Source organism: Manis javanica, chromosome 13 (assembly GCF_040802235.1).
Source record: "Manis javanica isolate MJ-LG chromosome 13, MJ_LKY, whole genome shotgun sequence".
NCBI classification, from domain to species: Eukaryota; Metazoa; Chordata; class Mammalia; order Pholidota; family Manidae; genus Manis; species Manis javanica.
This window is the reverse complement of record NC_133168.1, coordinates 1,365,987-1,389,171: the sequence shown is the minus strand read 5'-3', so window position 1 is coordinate 1,389,171 and position 23,185 is coordinate 1,365,987. Positions and strand designations below refer to the sequence as shown.

The following is a 23,185-nucleotide window of genomic DNA, read 5'->3' as shown; positions in this document are numbered from 1 at the left end:
AAACCGTGGCATCTCCACCCCGATGGCAGGCTCTGATCCACATGGTTTGTGTAAAATAAGGCTGGGATCACAAGCAGCAAAACAGGCTAAGAGGGGACAAAGCAAAAGGCAGGAGGCCACGGCCTGTGCGGGGCCCGGCACCAGCAGGGCTGGGCAGCACACCTCGTGGGCACCACAGAAGAACTGAGGCTCGTGGGAATGGCCCTGTGATCCAGAATTTAAACTGTGCACTCTATGTTCTGCTTAAGAGGTCATGGGTGCTACCGACAACATACTGTGAATCATAAATTTTGATCTTGTAATCCCGTTCCAAGGCACTGTCATGCTAATAAAATAATTCAGGAGAAACCAAGAATGATATGCCCAAAGATTCCCTAAATACTATTACTTCGTGTCCACAATGACAAAATCACACTACGAGAAGGACTGAAAGAAATGTCTAACCAAAAAAATCAGATGTTAAAATCATACGTCACAATATTTAAGCATTGTAAGACTTATGTAGAAGTGGATCAGCTTTCACCGATACAAGGTCGAGTGAAAAAGCAGGTTATAAAACATCACATACACTAGAAAGAAGAGACTGAAGCGCGGAAAAGGATGAGCAAGTGAAACAAAGGTGAAGACTTCTCTACTGCTGGCTTAGCTGTGTGTGCGCTTTATTTTTAAAAATGAAGGGAATATTACTGCAACACAGTCTTTAATTATTGCGGTAAAATATATGTCACATAAAATTTTACATTTTAACTATTCTAAGTTTATAATTCAGTGACTTTAAGTACATTCACAATGCTGTGTGACCATCACCACTCTCTCCACAACCTTTTTATCACCCCAAACTGAGACTCTACCCACTAAACACTGACTCCATTTTCTCCTTCTTGCAGGCCCTGGCAGCCACTATTCTATTTTCTGTCGCTATGAAATCACCATTATACAGTATTTGTTCTTTTGTGTCTGGATTCAATAAATATCCTTAAAGAAGGTAGGAAACTATTCTAAGGATGATAAACAAGTGAGAATAAAAAATGTTCCCACAAATTTAGGAGAAGACGGAGAGTTCTTAAACCATATCATAAGAGTCTTGCAATTTGTTGAATGAGCGCAGCCCTTGCTCCTAAAAGTCAGTGAGCGGGTCAGGCCTGGGTGTGCCCGTGACATGCCTGCATGTGAGGGGGGCTGTGGCAGCCTTCCCCGAGTGACCGCACCTCTACAGTCACCCACTGAAAGGCCGCCGACCCGAGGCCCCCAGGTCTGTCTCAGGGCCAGCAGGGTTCTCTGCTCCCAGAGACCAGCCAGCACAGCTGCCTGTAACGCAGCAACCAGTCAACTCAGCCGTGCCTTTTACTTCTGCTAAAAGACAGACTTTCAGTATTGGTTAGACACAAGGCATTACTACAGAAACAGATATTTTCCCTGTATTCTTCTATCGGACTGGGGAGCTCACTATCACACGAACCGGTGAAGGTCGGTCGGAGGCCCTGAGGATTGCTCAGGGGCAGCCTTCAGGATAGGGACACTGCTGTCACCTTGAGTGGTTCTTTGTGAGCCACATACTCCTCAGGACGCTCCAAAAACTTCTCTTTAGCCTCAGGACTTGAAAAGTAGTAGATCTTTTCTCGATATTTAGCTGCCTCTTCTGGGTTGCCCGGTTGTAGGACGAAGTTTTCTTTGAGAACCACTGGACAGAAGTGTTTTGTATCTCCCAAGAGCCTCCTCTTCTCCTTGATTCTTTCTTCATTCTAGAAATATCATTCAAAGTTTAGAGAACAGTATTGAGCATTTTGGTGCAATACAAAAGGGAATTAGAATAGTATCCATCTTGAATAATATTTAACCCATAACAATACCTCCTTAACACAGTCCACAAAAGGCCAGTTCTTACACTATTTTAAGTAATTAAAAAATCAGCTTCTCATATCCCTCTAGGTTCACATCCCAAGCTTCTTTATTTCCATAAAGATGAAGCAACATTGAGGAAGAAGCGTCCCGAGCCTTGCGACACAGGCGTATGAAAAACACCAGGATGTGCTGAGCAGGGTCACTGTGATGTCAATTTCTAAGATAAAATTATTCCCCAAAACTAAAAGCTGAGTCAGGGTCACAACATCTTACTCATTGAAAATGAAATGGGAGATACCTCAGGATTTGCTTTATTTCCTACAAAGTGGATACATAATCAAATAATAATTTGGAAAATTTCACTTGGTTCAATTGGAAATGTATAAAATATTTTCATTTGTGATTTAATAAAGACTATATGTGTATAGTCCTTTAAGGATTCTTACAACTTACTTAAAGGAGTGGAAGTACATTTAAAACCAATTTTTTATGTTATGAAATACATGCAATTTGTAAAAATATTCAAAACCCATTATAATGCACAGGGTAAAAATCCCCTTTTATCCTTCAAATACTATATTAATACTTGTAATTTTATGTATATTCTTCCAGATCCTTTATTCTAAGTATATCCTACCAATATACATGCAAAAATAGAAATCTATTTAGGAACAAATACAACATTTAAAAAAATACTAACGGAATAATATTTTACATGCTTATTCTACAAGCCTCTTATTTTCCCCAAAAGAAGATATAATAAAGGACTTTGTAAAGATGCAAAAATGAGACTAACCCTTGCTCAGTTTTTGTATCAGAGTTTGGCAAGCTTCAAAATGACCTGGAAAGTATTGATATTTTTCTATGATGCAGAAGAGTTTAAACAACCTAAGAATTATCTAATTCACAAAGGTATATTGGAATTGACCAACAATTCCCCTCTATCAGTTCTGTTTGTACAGTTTTTAACTTTTTTCCTAAGCAAATTTTAGTAATTAATGTTCTGAAAATCCTTTATTAGAATAAAGTCCCTGTAATATAAAACAAGCCCGTTTCTACCCATTTCTGCTTCAAGTGTTATTTGCTGCTTCTTTTAATGTAATTCAACTTGTCAGAAGTTTGTCTATTTTATTGCTCTTGCCAGTGAGTCAACTTTTCATTTTTTGAAACTAGGGCTACTGTTTTTATTAGCTTGCCTGCCCGCATTACTTTACTTTTGGCCTTCAATCTCCTTCTTCTCCTCCTCTCTTTTGGCCTATTTTGCTGCACCTTTTTCCAGGTCCTTGAATGCTTAATTAATTTTTCCCCATCTTTCTTGTAATTCATGCACTTAAAGTAGGGTTGCCAGACTTGGGAAATAAAAATGCAGGCGCTCAGTTATATTTGAATTTCAGATAAAAAAATTTTTTTAGTGTAGGTATATACCATACACAAAAACGTTTTATCTAGAATTCAAGTATTATTGGGTATTAATTTTTTTAATATAGCAACTCTTAATTTCTACTTCTCCCATATCACAAAGCATTTATATGTGATCTTTCACTTACCATTCATTTAAAAATAATCTGTAGTTTCATTTTTTTTTTTTGAGAGGGCATCTCTCATATTTATTGATCAAATGGTTGTTAACAACAATAAAATTCTGTACAGGGGACTCAATGCACAATCATTAATCAACCCCAAGCCTAATACTCAAGTCTCCAATCTTCTGAAGCGTAAGTTCCTACATGGTGAACGAATTCTTACATAGTGAATAAGTTCTTACATGGTGAACAGTGCAAGGGCAGTCATCACAGAAACTTTCGGTTTTGATCACGCCTCATGAACTATAAACATTCAGGTCAGATATGATTATTCGTTTGATTTTTATACTTGATTTTTATGTGGATCCCACATTTCTCCCTTATTATTATTATTATTATTATTATTATTTTAATAAAATGCTGAAGTGGTAGGTAGATGCAAGATAAAGGTAGAAAACATAGTTTAGTGCTGTAAGAGGGCAAATGTAGATGATCAGGTGTGTGCCTGTAGACTATGTGCTAATCCAAGCTAGACAAGGGCAACAAAACATCCACGGATGCAGAAGATTTCTCTCAAAACAGGGGGGTGAGGTTCTAAGCCTCACCACTGTTGATCCCCAATTTCTCACCTGATGGCCCCCCTGCGACTGTGCCTGTCTTAGGTTGTTCCTCCCTTGAGGAATCTTACCCGTCTCTGGCTAACCAGTCATCTTCCGGGGCCATACAGGGAAATGTAAATGTAGTTTCATTTTGATTTCTTATTTAACTCACGGCATTTGGAAAGAAAATGTACGCATGTATTTTGTAAACCTCAAGGGTTTATAACTGGGGGAGGGAGAGTGGTGTAATTTTTGTTCTGTTGCGCTGCGATCAGAGAATGTGGTCTGTAAGATTTCTGCTTCTTACAATTCACTGTGATTTCTTCGTGAACTATGACGTGACCGTTCAGGAGGCTGGGCGGGTGGGCACACAGGTTCCGGCTACTAGAGCAGCTCATGCAGGGTGTTTCCCAAATCCACGGCCCTACTGATCATTCGCCTACAGGCGCTGTCAGTTTCCAAGAGGCGTGTCCTGTAGTGGCATCATATTCTCTGCATTTCCAAGATTTTGCTTCATAATATTTGATGTTATTTTGTACATAAGGATTTGTAACCTACATTCTTTACTCCATTTTTCAGGATTGACAAAGACTCTCTCCTTGACCAAATTCTAGTCAAGCTCCCCTGAGCCCTCTTCTCAACCAGGCCTCAACCTTGGCCTAGAAGGACGTGACCACTGACTAATGAACTGCTAAAGAAAACGTGGTATATACACAATGGAATACTGTTTGGCTATAAAAAAAATCCTGCCATTGTGACAACATGGTGGACCGTGAGGGCATTATGCTCAGTGAAATAAGCCAAAGAAAGAAATTGCTGTAAGACTCATTGATAAGTGAAACCTAAAAAACAGAATCACGGAAACAGGGACTAGAATGGTGGTTCCTCGGGCCTGAGGGGTGAGGGAAAAGGGGAAATGTCGGTCGAAGGTACAAACTTCCAGTTCTACGCCAGCAAGTCCCGGGCCGGCGAACAGCAGCGCGACCGTGGCGGACGGCACTGCGTCACGTGCCCAGGGCGGTAAGAGGGCAGATCGCAAATGCTCCCGCCGCCGCGCAGGCTGCGGACACACGAGGCGCGGCTGTGTGGACCGGCCTTGCCGCGGCGGTCACACCATGTCGCACGTCAAGTACAGCTGGCAGGGCTGGGAAAACCGGCGAGGGCGTGGGCGAACACTAGCAGAGTCCGCGCCAGCCGCAGGCCCCGGCCCGGGACGGGCCGCTCCACGCGGAAGGGTGGGCCTCGGGGAATCCGCGGCTGCAGGGCCGCCTCACTGCGGGCCCAGCGCCGCCTGCCCGCAGGGCGCGTGCGCCCGTCTCCTCGTTCCGACGGCTGGGCCGGCCCGACCGCACTCTCAGCGGCCAGCCGCTGGGACGCTTCCATTTCCGTGAGTCCGCGGGCCCCCTGCTTGCCCCCTGCTTGCCCCCTGCCTACACCCCCCTCCACCGCCGTCCAGCATTTCCCTCACCTCTGTCCACACGGGAGGTCGGTTCGCGCAGAATCTCTCCCCTGCCGCCGACGGGCATCCCGCCTCGCCACCTTAGTGCCTCTGGCAGGACAAGCTGCCTTTTTGCTTGAATGCATTTCTGCTTCGCTTCTGCTTCTAGCGACACTCAGGCGGCTGTCCCCCCTCCCCCCTCTTCCGGTCCCTAATCCCCGGTGCACTGGCGGGGGCGGGGCCGAGGTCAAGGAACAGCGGAGAGGGGCGCCTACCTCCTCTGCCGGCTCCGCATCCACTTCGGCTTCGGCCTGGAAGTCTTCCGTCTCTTCATCATAGTCTTGGGTACCCAACTCCCACGCCGCATACTGGAAAGGTTCTGTAAAAAAAGGAGAAACATCGGGAAGGTAAGTTCAGTGTAAAAGGATACCAGCATATCCCAGCGTCAAAGACACGGAAACGCCATTACAGTTCAGACGCAAACAGCGCATTACACGTTCGTCAAGTGACCGCGGCCAGGCGGGCGGCACTGTCTGGACCAGCGCTGCCCTGATTGGTGGGTGCCTGGGCTGAGAGCTGTGAAATGTTGCAGGTACCGTCCCAGGGTGTACCGAACGGTCCACTTCAGGAACCACCCCAAGGGCTTTAGGCTTCCGCAGTGCTTTTGATGACACCGGCTGCCCTTGACAGTGGGCGAGCTGGGCCCTTACTCTCCAGTGCCTCGGCGGCTTTTTGAAGTAGCTCCTCTGGTGTTTTGCCAGCAATTTCCAAGTTTAAGACTTGAACGGAAGAGTCGTTGACTGTCACTTCCAGTGTTTTCCAGAGGTCACTGAAAGAGCTAATCTGATCTTTAACTGGCTGCATTTCGGGAACTTCAGGGTAAGCATCTTCCGGAAACTCAGGCAGTACGACTTTTGAATAAAGGTTAAAGGAAAGAAGAGAGAGGCTTCAAACATGGTATCTTTAGCCATATTGCCAAAACAATTCATACTTTATAATATTTTTAAAACATTTCAAAGAAATAAACTCAGTGTTCTAAGCAAAAAATGCATTCACAAATTCATATTTTAATAATGCTTTGTTCCTTGTATTGGTCGCAGATGAATCATTATTAATAGAATCCAAATTGTTTGGATAATTAACGTGAATTTCACATAGCAACTTTTTTAATAAAATGCATACAATAAAATCTGATGAAAAAGTGTTATAAGCTGACTAGATACACTTTTTGTTGTTGTTGTTATCATTAATCTACAATTACATGAAGAACATTAGGCTTACTAGGCTCCCCGCTTCACCAAGTCCCCCCACAAACCCCATTACAGTCACGGCCGTCAGCGTAGTGAGATGCTGTAGAATAGATACACTTTTAATGTAATAAGCTAAATGAATATAACACACATCAACTGTGATACAATATAGAAAGAGGTAGAAAGTATGTACTAGGCCTAAAAATAAGGGGTTGGACCCTTTGTAAGAGAATATGAATAACACTTTTATGTACTGACTACTTTTATTTTAGGTTCTGACCTGTTTCAGTTAATTCTTTCATTTCTAGGCCCTCTTTGGATCCTTTTGGGATTTCTGTTTTGACTGTAGTGTCCTCAGGAGGCTCGGATACTATAAAAATAAAGAAATCTAATAGTGTTTGAATTTTAAAACATTAATCCTTTATGAACATTTTGGCACAAATAAAATTCCAAAACACAGTTTAATTGTATATGTTAGGCAGAAAAATAGACATGAGTGGGTAGAATGAGAATAAAGCCAGTGAAGCCCACTAAATGGTACTCAAAAAGGTAACCATGTAAAACCAGGGTGCCAGGGAGGACTCCCAGAGTCAGTGAGTTAATGAGTTGAAATTCCAAAGGCCAGGAGCAACTTGGAGTGTCTGGACATTCTCCAGATGAGGAAAAGCATCAGAGTGCGGCCCCTGTCTGCATGGTATCAGTCAGATCAAGCCACTGTAAGATCTATTTAGCCTGAAAAAAGGTCCACTTTATTCTTTAACTTAACCTATATGCTGTTTTTTCCTCTTCTTCCTGCCCCTTACTCAAGTGACTTTGTGAACAGGGCAGCAGACAGACCTCTTGGAAGTGTAAACAAACCTATGCGAATAAAGAACACTGAGATCCAGGCCAATGCAGTCACCTAAATAACCCTATTCTTAAAACAAAACTTCAAAGGAATTATGAGTCACCTGTACACATCATGCCTCACGCTGACCCCTACCCAAAGGCCCTATAAAACCCCAGACCCAAACCCTTAAGCACACCTCCTCCTCTCTGAGGTTGCCCACAACCCCCTGTCTTCGAGTGTGTCACTCTCTGTTTTACTCCAGGTAAGTAGGGCGGGGCCCCTGAGAGCTCTGATTTGGGCTGGCAAGTTCCTGTCGCCTGGATGACCAGGACAGGACCTCAGCTGCATGATCGTGCTCCTTAGCAGCCTACCTGAAAATTTCCTCTTTGCCTTTGGGAAGTTCTGAGAACATAATCTCACTCCACTCAGCTCTATGGCTCCCCCAAATCCTGGGGTGATGGGGGCTTAGTTCCCAGGCTGTGCAGCTTCAAGCGGACACAGGTGCCAGGTGGGCCTGGCTCTAGGAGTTGGCAGGGGACTGCCCTGTGCTGAGCAGTAGTTCAGTGCGCTTCCCTTCCCTCCGTTTTTCCTTCCTCTCTGCTTTCTTCAAGCAAACCTGCCTGTGTTGACCTTGACTCTGGCTGGCCCCTCCCTTGGAGGGCATTGGAATGAAGCCTTAACTCCACTTCACTGCTGTGTCTCTGCCCTTCAACTCTTGTTGCGGCGGGACGAGAGAAGAAACTCAACCCCCAGCGTGCATGCTATGGCTCACTGAAAATACAGTTCTTGCTAGGTAAGATATGGCATAAAAATACCCAGTCATATAAGGCCACAGATGGAGAATATTCCTAAATTTACAAATGGGCATGGACCAGAATAACAACTGATACAGGGCACATGTAAGTCTATCATCTGCTGTTAAATGCTACTCTAACTTGTGTTCACATGGCACTGGAGCAGCAGGACCTGCTATTTCCTCACTCTATCACGACACTCGCGGAGACGCACGGGAAGACCACAGTGAAGGCACAGGGGGCAGTGAAGGGCGGTGCTGCGCTGAGGTCGCAGCTGTGGGTGTAGGTGGGGCGAAATTGAGGAGGAGCTCAACCAGTATCACTGCTGAAGGCAAGGATGGAAAACGGTTTTCCTGGAAGATGTGAGCAAGTTTCCCACACAGACCAGCACAGACGCTTTCAGGGAGAGCGAGGCTACTTACTTACCTGCCTAACTTCTCATACCACAGTCTGTCCCAGTTCTGAGACTCACGTTCCGCACAGGCCAGACACACACACACAGCCATCGGGAAACCGTGGAAACGGCCTTCTAAGTAAGCTAAAGTATAGGAGGGTCCTCCGTCCACAGCATCGATGACTGCGTGTTCCATCCTGCTAGCTCCTCTGCCTGGCACAAGGAATCTGCTTTTGTATTGTCCCATAAAGTGAATGCCAATTTCCGTGATAAAAATGATCCATGGCGAGCTTGAGATTTCTTATTATAAAATGGCCCCTTATCCTGGCCCTGTTACCAGCTGACAGCAGGTTCCCAGGCCCTACCTGCTTCATGCTGGCATCTCGCAGCAGGTGCCTAGGACCTTCTAATCCAGCACTGACCATGCTTGAAAGTGTTTCTGGGCCTCACTCCCCTGCGGGGCTGCAGGGAGGGTGCCCTCTCATGCTACGTTAAGCCTGCTTTCCTGTCTGGGCCTGTGACTCTGGCCTGCCCACCCACCTGCCCAGCTGGTTCTGGGGCAGAGCGGGCTTGTGCGCATGCACAGAGTCACCTGCTGAAAGAGGCCTCACACTCGCCTAGGTGCTTTTCAGCTGTCACTGGGAGCTTTCCAGTGACCGTCTGGGAACTGGGTTTTGTAGGCACAACCCAAAGGGACTCCACTGGGAGAGCAGTGCATGTGAGCAGAGATCTGTGCATGTATCTGTCATTCCCTGCACCTCATTCTCATGAACATTCCTGGTGCCCCAGCACGAGCAAGGAGCATAGCGTCAGGGGACCTGAGGTGTGGGAGCAGGTGCGACTCAGTGGCAGGGGAGGGGACAGTGCTCACAGCCTGAGACACCGAGATTTCCCTTTGAACTAGAACTTGCTTCCAATGCAGAAGAAGGTGAGAGCATTCAGAGACATGAACGACCACAGAGCCCCACCACACCCCTTCCTGTGTCAGCTGAATACCTAGGCTGGGAACGATGATAAGGGGGAAGGGCAAGGACAAGCTGACCGGGGTTCCTGTTCCTTTCAGACCCTCCTTCATCATCAGGCACCTAGAGGCGGTGAGTGTTGGTAGGATGTGTGTCATGTTAAGAGGTGAAATAAAAACTTGAGTTACTTTTGTGCACGAAACTGACTTAGTATTCTGGTAAGAATTAAATGTATATGCATGCAGAGCTGTGAAATACAATTCTGTAATTTGGTAGGTTCTGTATATGAGTTAAGTGCCCTATATTTCATTTAAAAATGGCATTGTGTGACATAAAGACTAGTGGTAGAATCATGCTAATAACTTAAATTCTTAATTTTTCTTTACTTACAATGGCATTAAAGGGCAAACAAGAGGCACCATGACAGACAGACAGATCATGGAAGAAAAGAAAAAGCTTTGTATTTTAGTACCTTAAATGACAGTTTCTTCCTGCTTTCTGAACAGTGTGTTCCACATCACGCAGCCGGCCCTGCTCCCGGTGCTGGGGCAGAGCTTTCCCGCCGCACTGAGCCGTGGGGTTTGGACGTGGCTGCTGTCCGGGGGCTCATCTGTCCAGCCGCAGCCTGCTTCCATTTTATTAGCACAGACACACACACACACACACACACACACACGCACGCACGCACGCACAGACACAGCAGTGGGCGTGGCGGAGTTAAGGGCACGGCCCTCAATAGAGTCTAACCTGATTCCGGTTCTACTTCAGGGCCCTTGGACACTTCTGACCCCTCGGGTAAGGATCCTCGGGTCTCCTTGGCGACCTCAAGGGCCTCAGACTCTTCATGAACTTCAGACTCCTCACCTTCAATCTCTTCTTCAGCCTCAATTTCAGTCACTTCCACTTCTAGAAAAAAATGAGAAGAAATGAATTATCATTCAGTTTAGGTCAACAAACATTTAATTGGCCAGGCACTCTAAGTGCTGAGGCCAAAACAAAAAGTAAGGAATGGCCCCTCCCTCCTGAAGCAGGGGTTTAATGAAGTTTCATTTGATATATTTTATCTATTAAAAGGCAGTGGTAAATGGTGATGGTCATGTGCTCAGAGTGCTATGTGAGCACCAGCCCAAGGATTAAGGCCGAAGAGGGGAAGTTCACAGCCTCCCAAACACTGTTAACAGCAGCAGGCTGGAAGCAGCCCAAATGTCCATGCAGCAAGGGGACAGGTAGACCTGCACCGTCTGGTGCGCAGTCACTCCCACGGGTGGCTACTGAGCCCTTGCGGCGGGGCTAATCCAAACAGTGATGTGCTGTAAGTATAAAGTACGCAATGGATTTCAAATATAGTACAAAACACTGGAAATAAAATACATCAGTAATTGACAAAGTCAAGGTCCTTTTTATATTATTGTGGTTTGTTGCCTACATTAAATGCTAGTTGAAGGAAATACTAAATTTCAATTAAAGTGGTGAAAATAAAGTTGTAGTTCCTCTCCCACTCAGGCTCACAGGCCTTGGAGTTTCACCCGTGGATTCCAGGGTAGAAATTTGTCCTAAAGAAACTGCTGGTGTAAGTTCTTCTATAATGGGAATGGTGGTTTCAGACCAAAGCCAGGGGTACAGGAAGAGTGTGGCCCTGTGCGCACACCTGCAGGACCCTCTGACAGCAGTGACTCCAGCAGCCGTGAGCCATCAGTGATGGGGCCACAGCTCAGACCTGCTGCCCCCGCTGTCTGCTCTGTGCCCCTCTTTGGTGGGGTGGGGAAGGTACCTGGGTCAGGGGTCTTTTCCTATGGATCCATTACTCCAGTGACCTTACAATTAATTACCCAAGCTGGAACACAGAGAATGAAAGGGGGTCGAATAAGTACTTCATGGGCCTCCACCTAGACCTGGCCTCTCATGGGCAGACTGAGGCATGCCACCCTGTCTGTCAGTCCCTGGAAATCCCGCAGTTGCCTGCTCTAACAATACAAAATTCAATGGCAGATGATTAGTGATATCAATCTGTGTTTGCCTTTTGCTTTCTCATTCATAGCTTCCAGTAGCCTTTGATTTTCTTCCATTCTCAATGCCTCTTCTCTGGCTTTTCTGAAATGAAAAGGTCCAAAATTTAATTATCTTTGGAAATTCAGGCATCTCAATATTAATGGATCTGAAGGTGTATAGCAGTAAAAATAAACTAGGTATAATATTCTTTATACTTTTTTGCTTTACAGTGTAAATGTGTAGTTTGCTCATACTGAGGCCAGTTAATTTTCAGTGTTTTATATATGAAAAGTTGGAATGTTATACTTTGGAAAACTAGCTATTAATTAGGAAATCTGTGAAAATTGACAAAGGATAGTCTAACTGCATGCTGAAAAGACAAATGGGGAAAGTTGTACCATTTCCCCTTCTGATTAACTGAGAAATGTTTACAGTACAATGTTAAGTGAAAAAAGGTGTAATGGAAATCTATGCACGCCGCCGCCGTGATTCCGTGGTAAATTGTATATGAACTATGGCGAAATGATGGAAGAAAGCCAGTCCAAGGGCGAACAGGAATTATCTCTGGACAGCGGCATTCTGAAAGTTTTAAATTTTATTAAATCTTTATTCTTACATTTAAAAAATCCTCTATAATGAATAAAAATTTGTAAATTTATCTTTTAATCAGAAAAATTAGTCTGATTCATTTTCTTTTTGACATAGTAATGATTTAAGGAGGCTTGGAATATGGAAGCTTAAGTAACAGGAGGGAATCTGTTCTTCATTAGGGTTGAGCACTAAGCCTGCCTTAATGGTGATGACAGGTATAAGGCTAGTAAAAGATGGAGACAGGCAATATTCATTAAAAACTGAAATGTGTATGCCTTTGACCTAGATATTCTACATGGAGCAGGCCAGCTCTCGGGACAGGCGTGCTACTGCACGAAGAACATGTGTAAGGATGTCGGCTGCATCTTGTAAGATAACGGCCCAAAGCGGCAGCAAGCGTTTGCCGGCAGGCAGGAGTCAGGCGTGGCCTCTCTACGGGCAGCACCCTCGGGGGCCTTCCTCAGGCCGTTCTGCAGGCCCGCCACTCTCTCCCACTCAGCATCCTTGGTGTCCCTGCCTGCCCCGTCCTGTGAACATTTAGTTACATATATTCTCCCAAAAAACGTCACCACACCTCTTCTCCAGACAGGAGGGTCCCTTGCCAAGCGGGGGTGTTCTCTGGCCGCGGTCCGGCCTCAAGCCCTGGCATGACTCGAGGTCCCTGCGCTCCCACCGGCCCTGTCTCTGCACATCGTCCCCACCTTGTGTCGCTCTGCCTAGCGGGGCCGGGCTCCTCGAGGAGGCTGCCCACCCCGGACCCGGCTCCCGGCGCGCTGCTGCGGGGCGTCTGAGCCCGACTAGAGGGAGGAGGGACTCGGCCGCCGGTTCTGGCCGCCTCTGTGAGCCCTCGGAGAGGTGACCGAGGGCGGCGGCAGCAGTCGCCCCGCCTCCGACAGGTGCGTCTGGCCGCTGACCTGCAGAAACGGGGAACTCAGCAGGGCCGGGGTGCTGGCCCGGGGGATAACTCTCAGTCCTCTGCATCTCACCTCTTTTCCAGCCAAGTTGTATGGCCTTTAAACGCACCTCTGATCTTTTGTTTTTCTTTTTAACTCCTTTACATTGTATTTTCTGTGTATATGAAAAATATCTTTTTTTGAAATACTCATGTGGAATTTTTAAAGACAACATATAGAAATGTAGAGGAGCCTGCTTTCATCTGGGCAAGTCTTTGGCCATTAAGAAGCTTATAAAGCTGTAAAACTTTAGATTCAAAAGAAGTGAAAATTGATATTACAGAAAATTCCATATGGTAAAAGAGAGGCAAAGGTAGAGAGCTGGGAGAAAGTGGAGATCTTTTTCCTTAAAAAAAAATTATAGATGTATATGTATTTTAAATTATCTACTTAAAATGCAGCCAGACCTTCAGTCTAGAAATCACATGAACTTTGTTTTACTCTTAAGTTGTTATTTTCATCTGTTCTCAAATACTTGACTATTTCTCATATACTGGTGAAAAAATTAGGTAATCCCTTAAATCCTAGCAGATTGTAGCTCTATTTGTAATAGAACTTTTGAAAGCTAAAAGTAATGTAGCAAGTTTGTAATTATTGTTTGAATTAATACTTTTTAGTCAATATATCAGTGATTTTATCAACTAATGTAAGCAGATTACTTCATATATTTTTGCGTTAAGTTTCCAAAGGAATGGCTAATTTAGATGAGTAATGAACGCTGAAAAGAATCCTCTATACACACTTGTCCGTTATCTGCCCATCCTCACTAGCCCCCTCTCCCAGCTTCGTAACTCCCCGAGTTTAAAGAGCAGCCCTAAGTCAGGCCGCACCACCAATACCTGGGGGCGAAAAGGAGGAGCGCTGGGGGATTAACTGAGGTGGTTTAGTGGATTAAGACAGACTTTCAGTTCTTAAATGGCTTAGCGAAGTGGGAATCCCAGGGGGCAAATTAAACTGTTTAGGGTCTACAGAGCAAGGCTCAGCAGTCAGTTTCTTTACATGCTATGTTTTCTAATCTGAAGAACTTGATAGCTCTTTACAGTTTAGTCTTGGCCACAGATAGTCGGATTTAAAAACTTTTTTAATGTTCATTTTTTAAAAAGCTCTTCACTGCCCCCAGACTAGAGAATAACTATTCCTCACACAGAACGTGGTCGGGCTTTGGACTTTAATTCCATCACACAAGAGTATTTTCGTGTACTTTTATCATATTATTTCTTCAATTTGTGGATAATAGCAAAATTATTTAAGTCACAGATAAATGCGTCAAAAACAATCTTACCTGCTCTCAGTTCTTTACAGTGTGTTTTCAGAGCTGACATTTGATTTAGAACAAGTCTGATTTGGGGGCATGAAAATACCCACAACTCTGTACTTGAGAGATTCTCTAAGAATTTGTGATATCACTGCTTTCTTGGTATGAATTAGGACTGGGTCTAGTTGGTAGATCACAATCTTGATATTAAAGACATTTCACGAGTGTAAATTACCAGTAGATATTTAACAGTTACAAGAGAGTCATTAACCCTCCTACCACATGTGGGGCAGTTTCTTACCTCGCTGCTTCTTGCTCTTTTTTTTCCTCTTGTAGTTCACCTGATAATCTTTCTAAAATCTTTAAGTCAATTTCAAGTTTATTCTTTAAATACAGTCTGTTAAGTAAACATTTTCCTGAAATACAGAGAAGGAGAATAATATTAGTTTTGAAGCTCTATAAAATATAGCGAGATACACAGCTGACCCTTGAGCAACGCAGGGGTTGGGGACACTGACCCCTGCGCAGTCAAGAACCCGAGTGTAACCTCTGACACCACCAAAACTGAACTACTAACAGTCTGCGGTTGACCGGAAGCCTTAGAGATAACATAAGCAGCTGATTAACACATATTTTGTATGTTATTCTGTATTACATACTGTATACTTACAATTAAGTAAGCTACAGAAAATGAAATGTTCTTTCAAATTCTTGCACACCTCCAAAAAATTTCCAATATATTTACTGAAAAAATCTGTGTAAAAGTGGACCCACACAATTCAAACCCACAGTTGTTCAAGGGTCAAGTGTATTTTGGAAATTAACAATGAGAAATTATTTCTGCATATACCCAATACATTTTCCTTTAAGTATTCATCTAAATAGAGTCCAGATTCTTTAAACATTAAGAGATCATCATCTTAAATCCTTTTTAAAAGGTATATATTGGCATGGTAGAAATAACTAAAACAGGAAAAGGTAGTTTATTACATTTTCCCCTTGAAAACTCTTTTCAAATATAGTTCCTTAAGAGGTGAAATGACATATTCTTGGCCCCCTTGTCAAAGATTAGTTGACCATAAATGTGTGGGTTTATTTCTGGGCTCTCTATTCTGTTCCATTGGCCTACATGTCTGTTTTTATGCTGGTACCATACTGTTTTGATTCCTATAGCTTTGTACAAAGTAACAGAATAATTACAATTTAGTTCTGCTATCTTTACCTACTTAATATTTCCCATTTGAGAAGAAGAAGGTGGAACACATAGTGTTAATGCGCAGCCTTATTCGTTTTCACTAGTAAGTTATAGAGCTGACTGGGAAGGGGGTGTTAAAATTTCCGCTCCCAAGAAACATCACAAGGGCCTCATAGAATATCCAGCAGCCCCGCACCAGCACTGGCCGCCTGTGTGGTGGGTGAATGCCTCGTCTTCTGTACCTATAGTTCGTGAAGGCATCGCTGGGGTGGTATGTGTACCTGGGGTCATGGGGGAGAGTTTTCCACTTTGTTCTTCAACTAAAAACATTATCAGCAATAAAAACTTGACTTTCAAATTACATGATAAATATTTACCAACCATTGTTTTCTGTGTCAGACAAGCAGATTACTAAATCAGGAACAATTCCTTTCTCCATCAAGGCCAGCCACAGCTCTCTTGTGACAGGGCAGTTGTCCAGTACCCACCCTCTGTATTTCGGGGTGCCAGAGAACCTCTCCTTGTTTCCTTCAGCCACCTATGAAAAAATTAGAGAGACTGATATTTCCATCACAGCTGCAGGAGTTGAGGGTGCAACCTTAGCATGTCATTGTGGACTTTTACCCAAGTATTTTTTGAGTTCTTCTGATTCAGAAGGAAAAACAAAAAGAGCCACTTAGTTTTAAGAGAGACTTAATTTTAAAGCAACAAGGCTCTACATTTTACAAATTAAGAGCGGGAAGCAAAGCCTCTAAATAAATGGAGCTGTGTGTTTTGTGACATGTTGTCGAGCAGCACAGAATCTGCATCCAGCTTCAGGTCTGCAGTGGGGCCCAGGAGTCTGCATTTCTAACACGCCCCCAGGTGCCTGCAGTGCGTGGACCACCCTGAGCAGTAAGGGCCTTGTCCAGCTTCCTTCTCCAGGCACGATGCTCCTGGTTTCCCTTCTGCCTTCGTCCCTGGGCGTGAGAGAGAAGGAGGCGCTCGCACGGTCACTGGAAGCGGCAGGGAGCAGCTGGGCCACCGCGGACCCTGCAGGTGCTTAGGAGTTCTGCTGCATTCTGGCACCCCCGCCCCTTGACCTGGCCCGGCAGCAACAGCTTCAACACAAGTATGGAAATGAGTGATGTAGATCTGTGACTACCCCAATTTGGAGGATTTTGAACAAGTTTATGCACCATCAGGTAACCACAGAATATTACGAGTCAAAGGGCAGAGGTGCCATGAAGGCTGGCAGAACCCTCTTCCTCTGCAGAATTTAATAATTTAATTTAACTTAATTTAAATTCCTTTTGAATTTCCATCTCAATGAAGACTCTTTTGAAAACAAGAATTTTAAAACACTTTGGAATGTTTAACATAAGAGAATTAGGAGGAAAAAAGAACAAAACTGTAAAGAAGAAATGTAAGTGAAATGTCAGTGAAAGACAAATACTGTTGCTCTCACTGACAGCAGGACTCCAAAAAGGCTGAACTCAGAAACGGAGAACGGGCAGGAGGGGAGTGGGTGAAGGGGTCAAAGGGCGCCAACTCCCAGGTACAAGATGAAGAATTCCTGGACTCTGACGTACAGCATGGTGGCCATGGTCAGCAATACCGTACTGTGTATTTGAAAGTTGATAAGAGAGGAGATATCTCTTACGTGTCCTCAACACGAAGGAAAAAAGAAATGTAACTATGTGAGGTGATGGATTTAACTAAATTTTGTGGTGATCATTTCACAATATATACATATATCAAATCATTATGTTGTACACCTTAAACTAATACAATGTTATATACCAAATATAACTCAATACAATAGAAAAAAAGGAAACGTAAATGCTAATAAGACACATTACAGCCCAAGTTTTAAAGATATGAAAATTAAAACACAATATAATTTAGTTTACCTCAAATTTTTTTGAGAAAAATTTAATGGCTTCATAATACTTCTTTAAACAGATAAATCTTAATTTGTTTAATTCTCTTACTGCTAAACATTTACATCATTTATAATTTTAACATCATACTGTGATGAACATTTTTAAATATAAATGTTTATCCAAATGTCATGTATGTCCTTAGGCTGGATTCCTAGCAGGTGTGTTTATAGGTCAAAGGGAACGAGGCGATGCCCATTGTGGGGCTTCTCAGGCACACCGTCGCGTCGCTTCCAAATATCTGCATCGTTTCCACTTCTGTGTGCCTGTGGTGATGGCCTCACTAGTACGGATCGTGAGATGTTTTCAGAATCTTTGCCGATTTGACAGGTGAGAACTTGTATCTCGTTTTAGTTTTCATACTTTTGTTGCAATTTGAATTTAAATTTTTTCAATTAACTATTTTCATTTCCTCTTTGATGAAATAATCTGTTTTCATCTTTAGCCTGCTTTATATTGCAGTATTAGACTTTCCTTGATTTGTAAGAAATCTTTATATTAAGCAATTAACATATCATATTTATTATAAATACTTTCCCAGTTTGGCCTTTGTCTTGAAATTTTGATTTTTGAGATTTTTTTCATTGGGAAGAACTCATTATTAACTAGTCTCTCTACTGAGGTTTTGCTTCCCGAGTTCATCTGTGCCCAGAGTCCTTGACCAGCAGGAGGGTCATTCCAGTGACACGATGCTGCCATCTAGTTAAAAAAAAGTGCCATTTTTACATTTAGCTATTTAACTATTTAATTTACATGGAATATACTTCTATTTTGATATGAGATTTTGAATTGTATTTTGTCCAATAGATAATTTTACCAACATTATTAAATATTTTTTCCTTTCCTGTTGGGTTGTGATGTTAATTTGTATTTTTCTGGTGATTAATGATGCTGAATACTGTTTCATATGCTTATTGGCCATTTGGATATTTTTCTGAATACACAAAAATTAATTCTTAATGGACCTTCGATCTAACATAAGAGGCAAAACAGAGTTTCCAGAGGAAACCTGGAGGAATATCTTTCTGACCTTGGGTCATAAAAGCACTCATTGTAAATGAAGAAGTTGGTAAATTGCACTTTAGTAAATTAACTCTTATTATTCAAAATAGAAGATAATTATAGATAATTGCAATATATCCAACAGAGGACTCACTGCAGAAGGATCCACATGTGAAAAAAAAGACGGACTATCTGAAAAAATGAGCAAAAGACTTCATAAAGCAGCGTATCTCTTCAGCTACTTCTTTGTTTTAAAAGGCCCTTGTTTTTTGGAGCAGTTTTAGATTCAAATCTAGCTACATTTCACAAATAGCTTTTGTATCACAGAGATCACAGGACGGATGACAGGTTCCACACAGAGACGATCTGATAGGAGCTTTGATGCCAAAACCCCTGAGCTGCCGTTTGCCACCAGAAGACACGGCACGTATTCCTCTATCAGAAGGCCCAGGAGGACTCCCTGCAGATTTTCAGCCTCCGGAATATACTCTGAAGAGAATTGAAGAAATTTTCAGGGAAGGGTGAGGACGGGACTTCAGAGTGCTGAAGACACCCTCACCTGCATGTCTCACCTCCCAGGCAGAGACGGTAGCCCTGACCTCCATGGAATTCCTGCCTCTTGCACACATGTCCCATCGCTTAGCACATGGTAACTCAATTCCTGGGTCATACGTCAGCCTTCCCCACTGGACTGCCAGCTCCTTAAAGGACGGAGCTGTGGCTAATTCACCTTCATGTCTGTAGGATCCAGCGCAGTACAGGGTAAGCGGTAGGTGCTCAGAGTGATCCTGGAGGAATGAACTGATGACAGGAAAACCTGGGGATGCAGAAGATGTTGAAAGATCTCCCTGGGAAGCTCAGAAAGAAATGGCAACTCGTTCTGGGTACAGCCTGGGGCTCGAGGTGCCCAGCTGGTGCATTACAGAGTGGTTCTGTACTCTCGCAAAATATTTTTCTTCTTACCTGATAATTTAAAATTACACAGTTTTCAAAATACAGAAGAAATTCACTAGGAGCCCCAAACTGATTTGTGGTCTTAGACTTCTGCTCTGAATGCTTACTCAAGGTCTACAAGACAGGCCTGTGTGGATATTGTGTTTATAAATGAAAGAAAAGCCTTTCGACTTGCACAGGTGGGACACAGCCTCTGAGGTGTTACTTGCCCCTTAGATTGGATGATGAAATTAATTAGCTAGGGAGCGAAATTTGTCTTGGTTTACAACTAATCAGCTCAGAGTTGAAATATCTACCATTTGTGCTGGTTTCATATATACCGTCTCTTCACCAATGAACGGAATTAACTTTAAAGCTATAAAATTATACTGCATAATTGTTGATAAAGGAAAGTTTACTGGAGAACATAAGCAACTGTTCACTGGAGTGCATTACACAGAACAACATTAACTATAAAATGTATATGAATTTGAAAAAAAAATTACGGATTTTGATGCTGTTACATGAGACTCTAAAATAGCTACACTAAGTTAACATTTTCTCAGTCACTGTTAAATCAGTGATAAACACCAACAGCCTGGATTTCTTACCTCTTGGAGAACTTCCTCTAAGATTTCAGCATGTTTTTCATATGGGTTTTCAAAACTCATATCCTTTGTCATTTTTACAGTCTCCTCTATCATGGAAAGGACCTGTGGGTGACCTGCAGTCACCTCTTCTATCGTGTCTTCAATTGAGTCTAAAGTAAAGTAAGTTAAAAAATGCATTATTGATCTTAGTGGACAAAGCCAACTGCAGCAGAACGCGACTGTTGATACCCAAACCCAGTACATGCAACAGGACGGGAGAAACACGAGGGCGGAATGTGAGGTCAGGAGTCACAGAACATGAGAGCAGGGGCTGACGCCAGTGCCTGGGAATGAAAGTGAACGAGTCGAGAAGAAAGTTCTGTCCAGGAGTTAGAACCCAGAAGCCGGGGGAATAGGCATGGGCCCAGGATTCCTGGGGTTGAGCTAAGCCGTGGCACCGAGGGGAGAGTCAGAAAACCAGATGGACACTTCCGATCATGCGCATGAGGCCTCAGGGGGCAGTGAGAGGCCAGGTGGGCAGCAAGTTGGCAGGGATGGAAGAGAGGGTGGCACAGGATGCTTTCTCACTTCTTGCCCCACTGTGTGCCTCCTTACGCGGCTGACCATGCGGTCAGTGCTCGCCCGCTCCCCTAGAGCAGCAGGACACTGACCGCCCGCCCGGCTCCCCCACTTCTGCCTTTCCAGCCATGCAGGCCGCCCCAAGGCTCCACCCGTCAGGCTCCTTGCCAGACCCCAACTGCTCCGGGCCAGAAAACCCCAAAGGGCCTTCGAGGACCAACTGCCTGCTGCCCTCCCTGCCAGGAGGTGAGAAGTCCGTTCTAAGGGACGGACGGAGGCGGCAGTTCCTGGAGAGCCGGAGTGGAGGAGGCAAGGACCCATGCTTTCCCCTGGCTTAGGGAAGGGGGGCGCGACGAGGCAGAAGGAGCCAGGCAAAGATGCCGACTGCTCTGGAAACTGCCGGTGTGCACCAACATTCATTCTCCTCCTCCTGAGGAACAGAACCCTGACTGTGTAGGGCTCAGCGCAGTGCCCAGCTACCATCAGCACATCTCCCAACTGCCCTTACAGCTTGGGTGGCTGGTAGGTAAGACGCAAGTAGTTCTCGTGAGTCTTCCTGTCACCCCTTTAAAGAGGAAAACCTCAACTGGGTGGAGTGCCGGTTTTTGTCCCTTCCCTTTTCCCTTTTCCTGCTAGGCACACTGATATGATGGCTGGGGCTCTTCTGGGGTGTTTCTGTGCCTGTGTGTGTGCTGGGCGAGGAGGGCCACGCACAAGTTTAGCCATACTCGGTTCATTTCCCACAAGCCTTGAAATAAGCATCCGTCGGAATCAGGAGAAACCAAGCATAATCAGCTGTCCATTATATGACACAATAAATCACACAATATGAAGCATTTAAAAACTAACTACGAAAAGGTTGCACTGATTAAAAAAAAAAAGGAATGTAAACATAAACCTTGGGTTGAGAGGAAGACTTTTTAAGGCTGAAAGTAAATGGAAGAAATTAACAAATGGAAAGTAATGATTTGACTATGAAAACATGAAAGATTACTTCGAAAACAGCAAGGTGATTTAAAAGACAAACCACTCAATTTGGAAAAAAATATGAAAAATAAGCGACTAATATAGAAAGTTTATCTAGAAACCATATAACTGATATAAATTAGAAAAATGGACAAAAGAGAAAAGCGGTCACCTCAGGGAAGAATAGAAACAGTTAACATTAAAATATTAAACTTCAGAAAGAGTCAAACAAAAACTAAAATAATACTTCAAGAGAGAAAATACTAAGGCCACAATGACACATGCTTTGTACGTCACTGAGGGAACATGATGTGAAACTACTTCCCTGCAAAGCAGTTTGACTGCAGCTTCAGACTTGTTACATGAGCAACTGCAGACAAATCTTTATTTAAAAAAATCATTGAAGCATTATTTGTAATAGCAAAAAAAAAAAAGAAAAGTAATTTGTTTCCAACATAAAGAACTAGTTAAAACTCTTAACTATGAAGAGGGAAAATGTACAGTATTTTTAAATTAGGTTTAAAATATTTCTAATGAAGTAATATATTCCAAATGTTATGTCATAAATAGAAAAAGGTAAAAAACAGCTTACACTGTATGCTCTCAATTATGTTCCAATGTGAATGGAAAGATTTTATAAGGTAGATACACTCAATTTTAACATTTCACAGCTAAAACTCTGGGTTGATGTTTTTATTCCAATACATTGCAGAAAGTAGAGAGCTTTTAAAAAAATAACTTATTACGATATGATGACTGTGTCACATTTGGAAATAGTCAAAAAAATTGGTGGGAGATTCTAATCACATTAGACTCCGTGGTTTCTACATTTTCTTTTTCATTGTAGTAAATCTATTTCTGGTCTATAACTGTTGGTTTAAATCTGTAAGAGAGAAGCTAACTTTTTTCCTCTTGAAGTTTCCAGTGCTGGGGGTAATTTTGAGCTTTTAAGCTAATGTAAACATGATAAAACATAAAGTCAGTGGAGGCAAGAGCCGTAGGCATGGCGTTGGGTGTTCACGTGCCTACCGTCATCCGTTTTGGCCGCTTCATCACTGAGGGCGTTTCCTGACTTCGTCTGGGCTTCTCCGCCGTCCAGGGAAGAGCCTCCTCTTTGGGACTCACGAGAGAACCCTGCAGTGGAAGAGCGATATGCCTTCTCGGTGGGCCTGCCTGTGCTGGGAAGCCGGGCCAGCGACAGCAGTGATACGGCCCCTACCTCCTTCGGCGGGCGCGGGGAGGTCCTCCAAGCTTCTCCGCGCATCACTGGGGAACTCGTCAGATTCCTTACCTGACTCCCTGGAAGCTGACTCGGCTGGAAGAGAGCGACCGACTCCGCTAACGAAGGTGCAGGGGTGGGAAGACCGGCCTGGCAATTATGTCCTCTACCGCGAGGCCGGACAGACGTGCGCGTGGGCTCTGACCCTCTGGGCGTCGCCTCCTGAATCACGTGCTGTCCTAGCCTCTATTTCCTGGGCAGAGTGAGGACCCTCAGACCAGCAGCCCTGCTGCAAGGGCTGGCCGGGGCAATGGACGGACTGAACTTAGAGAACGCCTGGCACACGGGAAGCCTACTCCA

At 43.8% G+C, this 23,185-nt stretch overlaps 1 protein-coding gene across 4 annotated transcripts in view; it reads right to left on the bottom strand.

Annotated features, from left to right (window-relative positions):
• Positions 1 to 23,185, bottom strand: part of AK9 (adenylate kinase 9) — an 89,284-nt gene that overhangs the window by 32,524 nt on the left and 33,575 nt on the right. For 2 of the 4 annotated variants that reach the window (XM_073220798.1, XM_073220796.1), the window contains 12 exons: positions 22,826 to 22,921; positions 22,636 to 22,740; positions 20,083 to 20,231; positions 19,269 to 19,355; positions 15,996 to 16,152; positions 14,721 to 14,835; positions 11,649 to 11,722; positions 10,379 to 10,537; positions 6,933 to 7,022; positions 6,113 to 6,313; positions 5,678 to 5,781; positions 1,530 to 1,742 (listed from right to left, as the gene is read on the bottom strand). In XM_073220798.1, coding sequence (XP_073076899.1) covers positions 1,530 to 1,742; positions 5,678 to 5,781; positions 6,113 to 6,313; positions 6,933 to 7,022; positions 10,379 to 10,537; positions 11,649 to 11,722; positions 14,721 to 14,835; positions 15,996 to 16,152; positions 19,269 to 19,355; positions 20,083 to 20,231; positions 22,636 to 22,740; positions 22,826 to 22,921 — 1,550 coding nt within the window. Of the gene's footprint in view, positions 1 to 1,529; positions 1,743 to 5,677; positions 5,782 to 6,112; positions 6,314 to 6,932; positions 7,023 to 10,378; positions 10,538 to 11,648; positions 11,723 to 14,720; positions 14,836 to 15,995; positions 16,153 to 17,540; positions 19,028 to 19,110; positions 19,356 to 20,082; positions 20,232 to 22,635; positions 22,741 to 22,825; positions 22,922 to 23,185 lie in introns of those variants that run through there. The other 2 variants (XM_073220797.1, XR_012124668.1) reach the window with 2 other exon arrangements.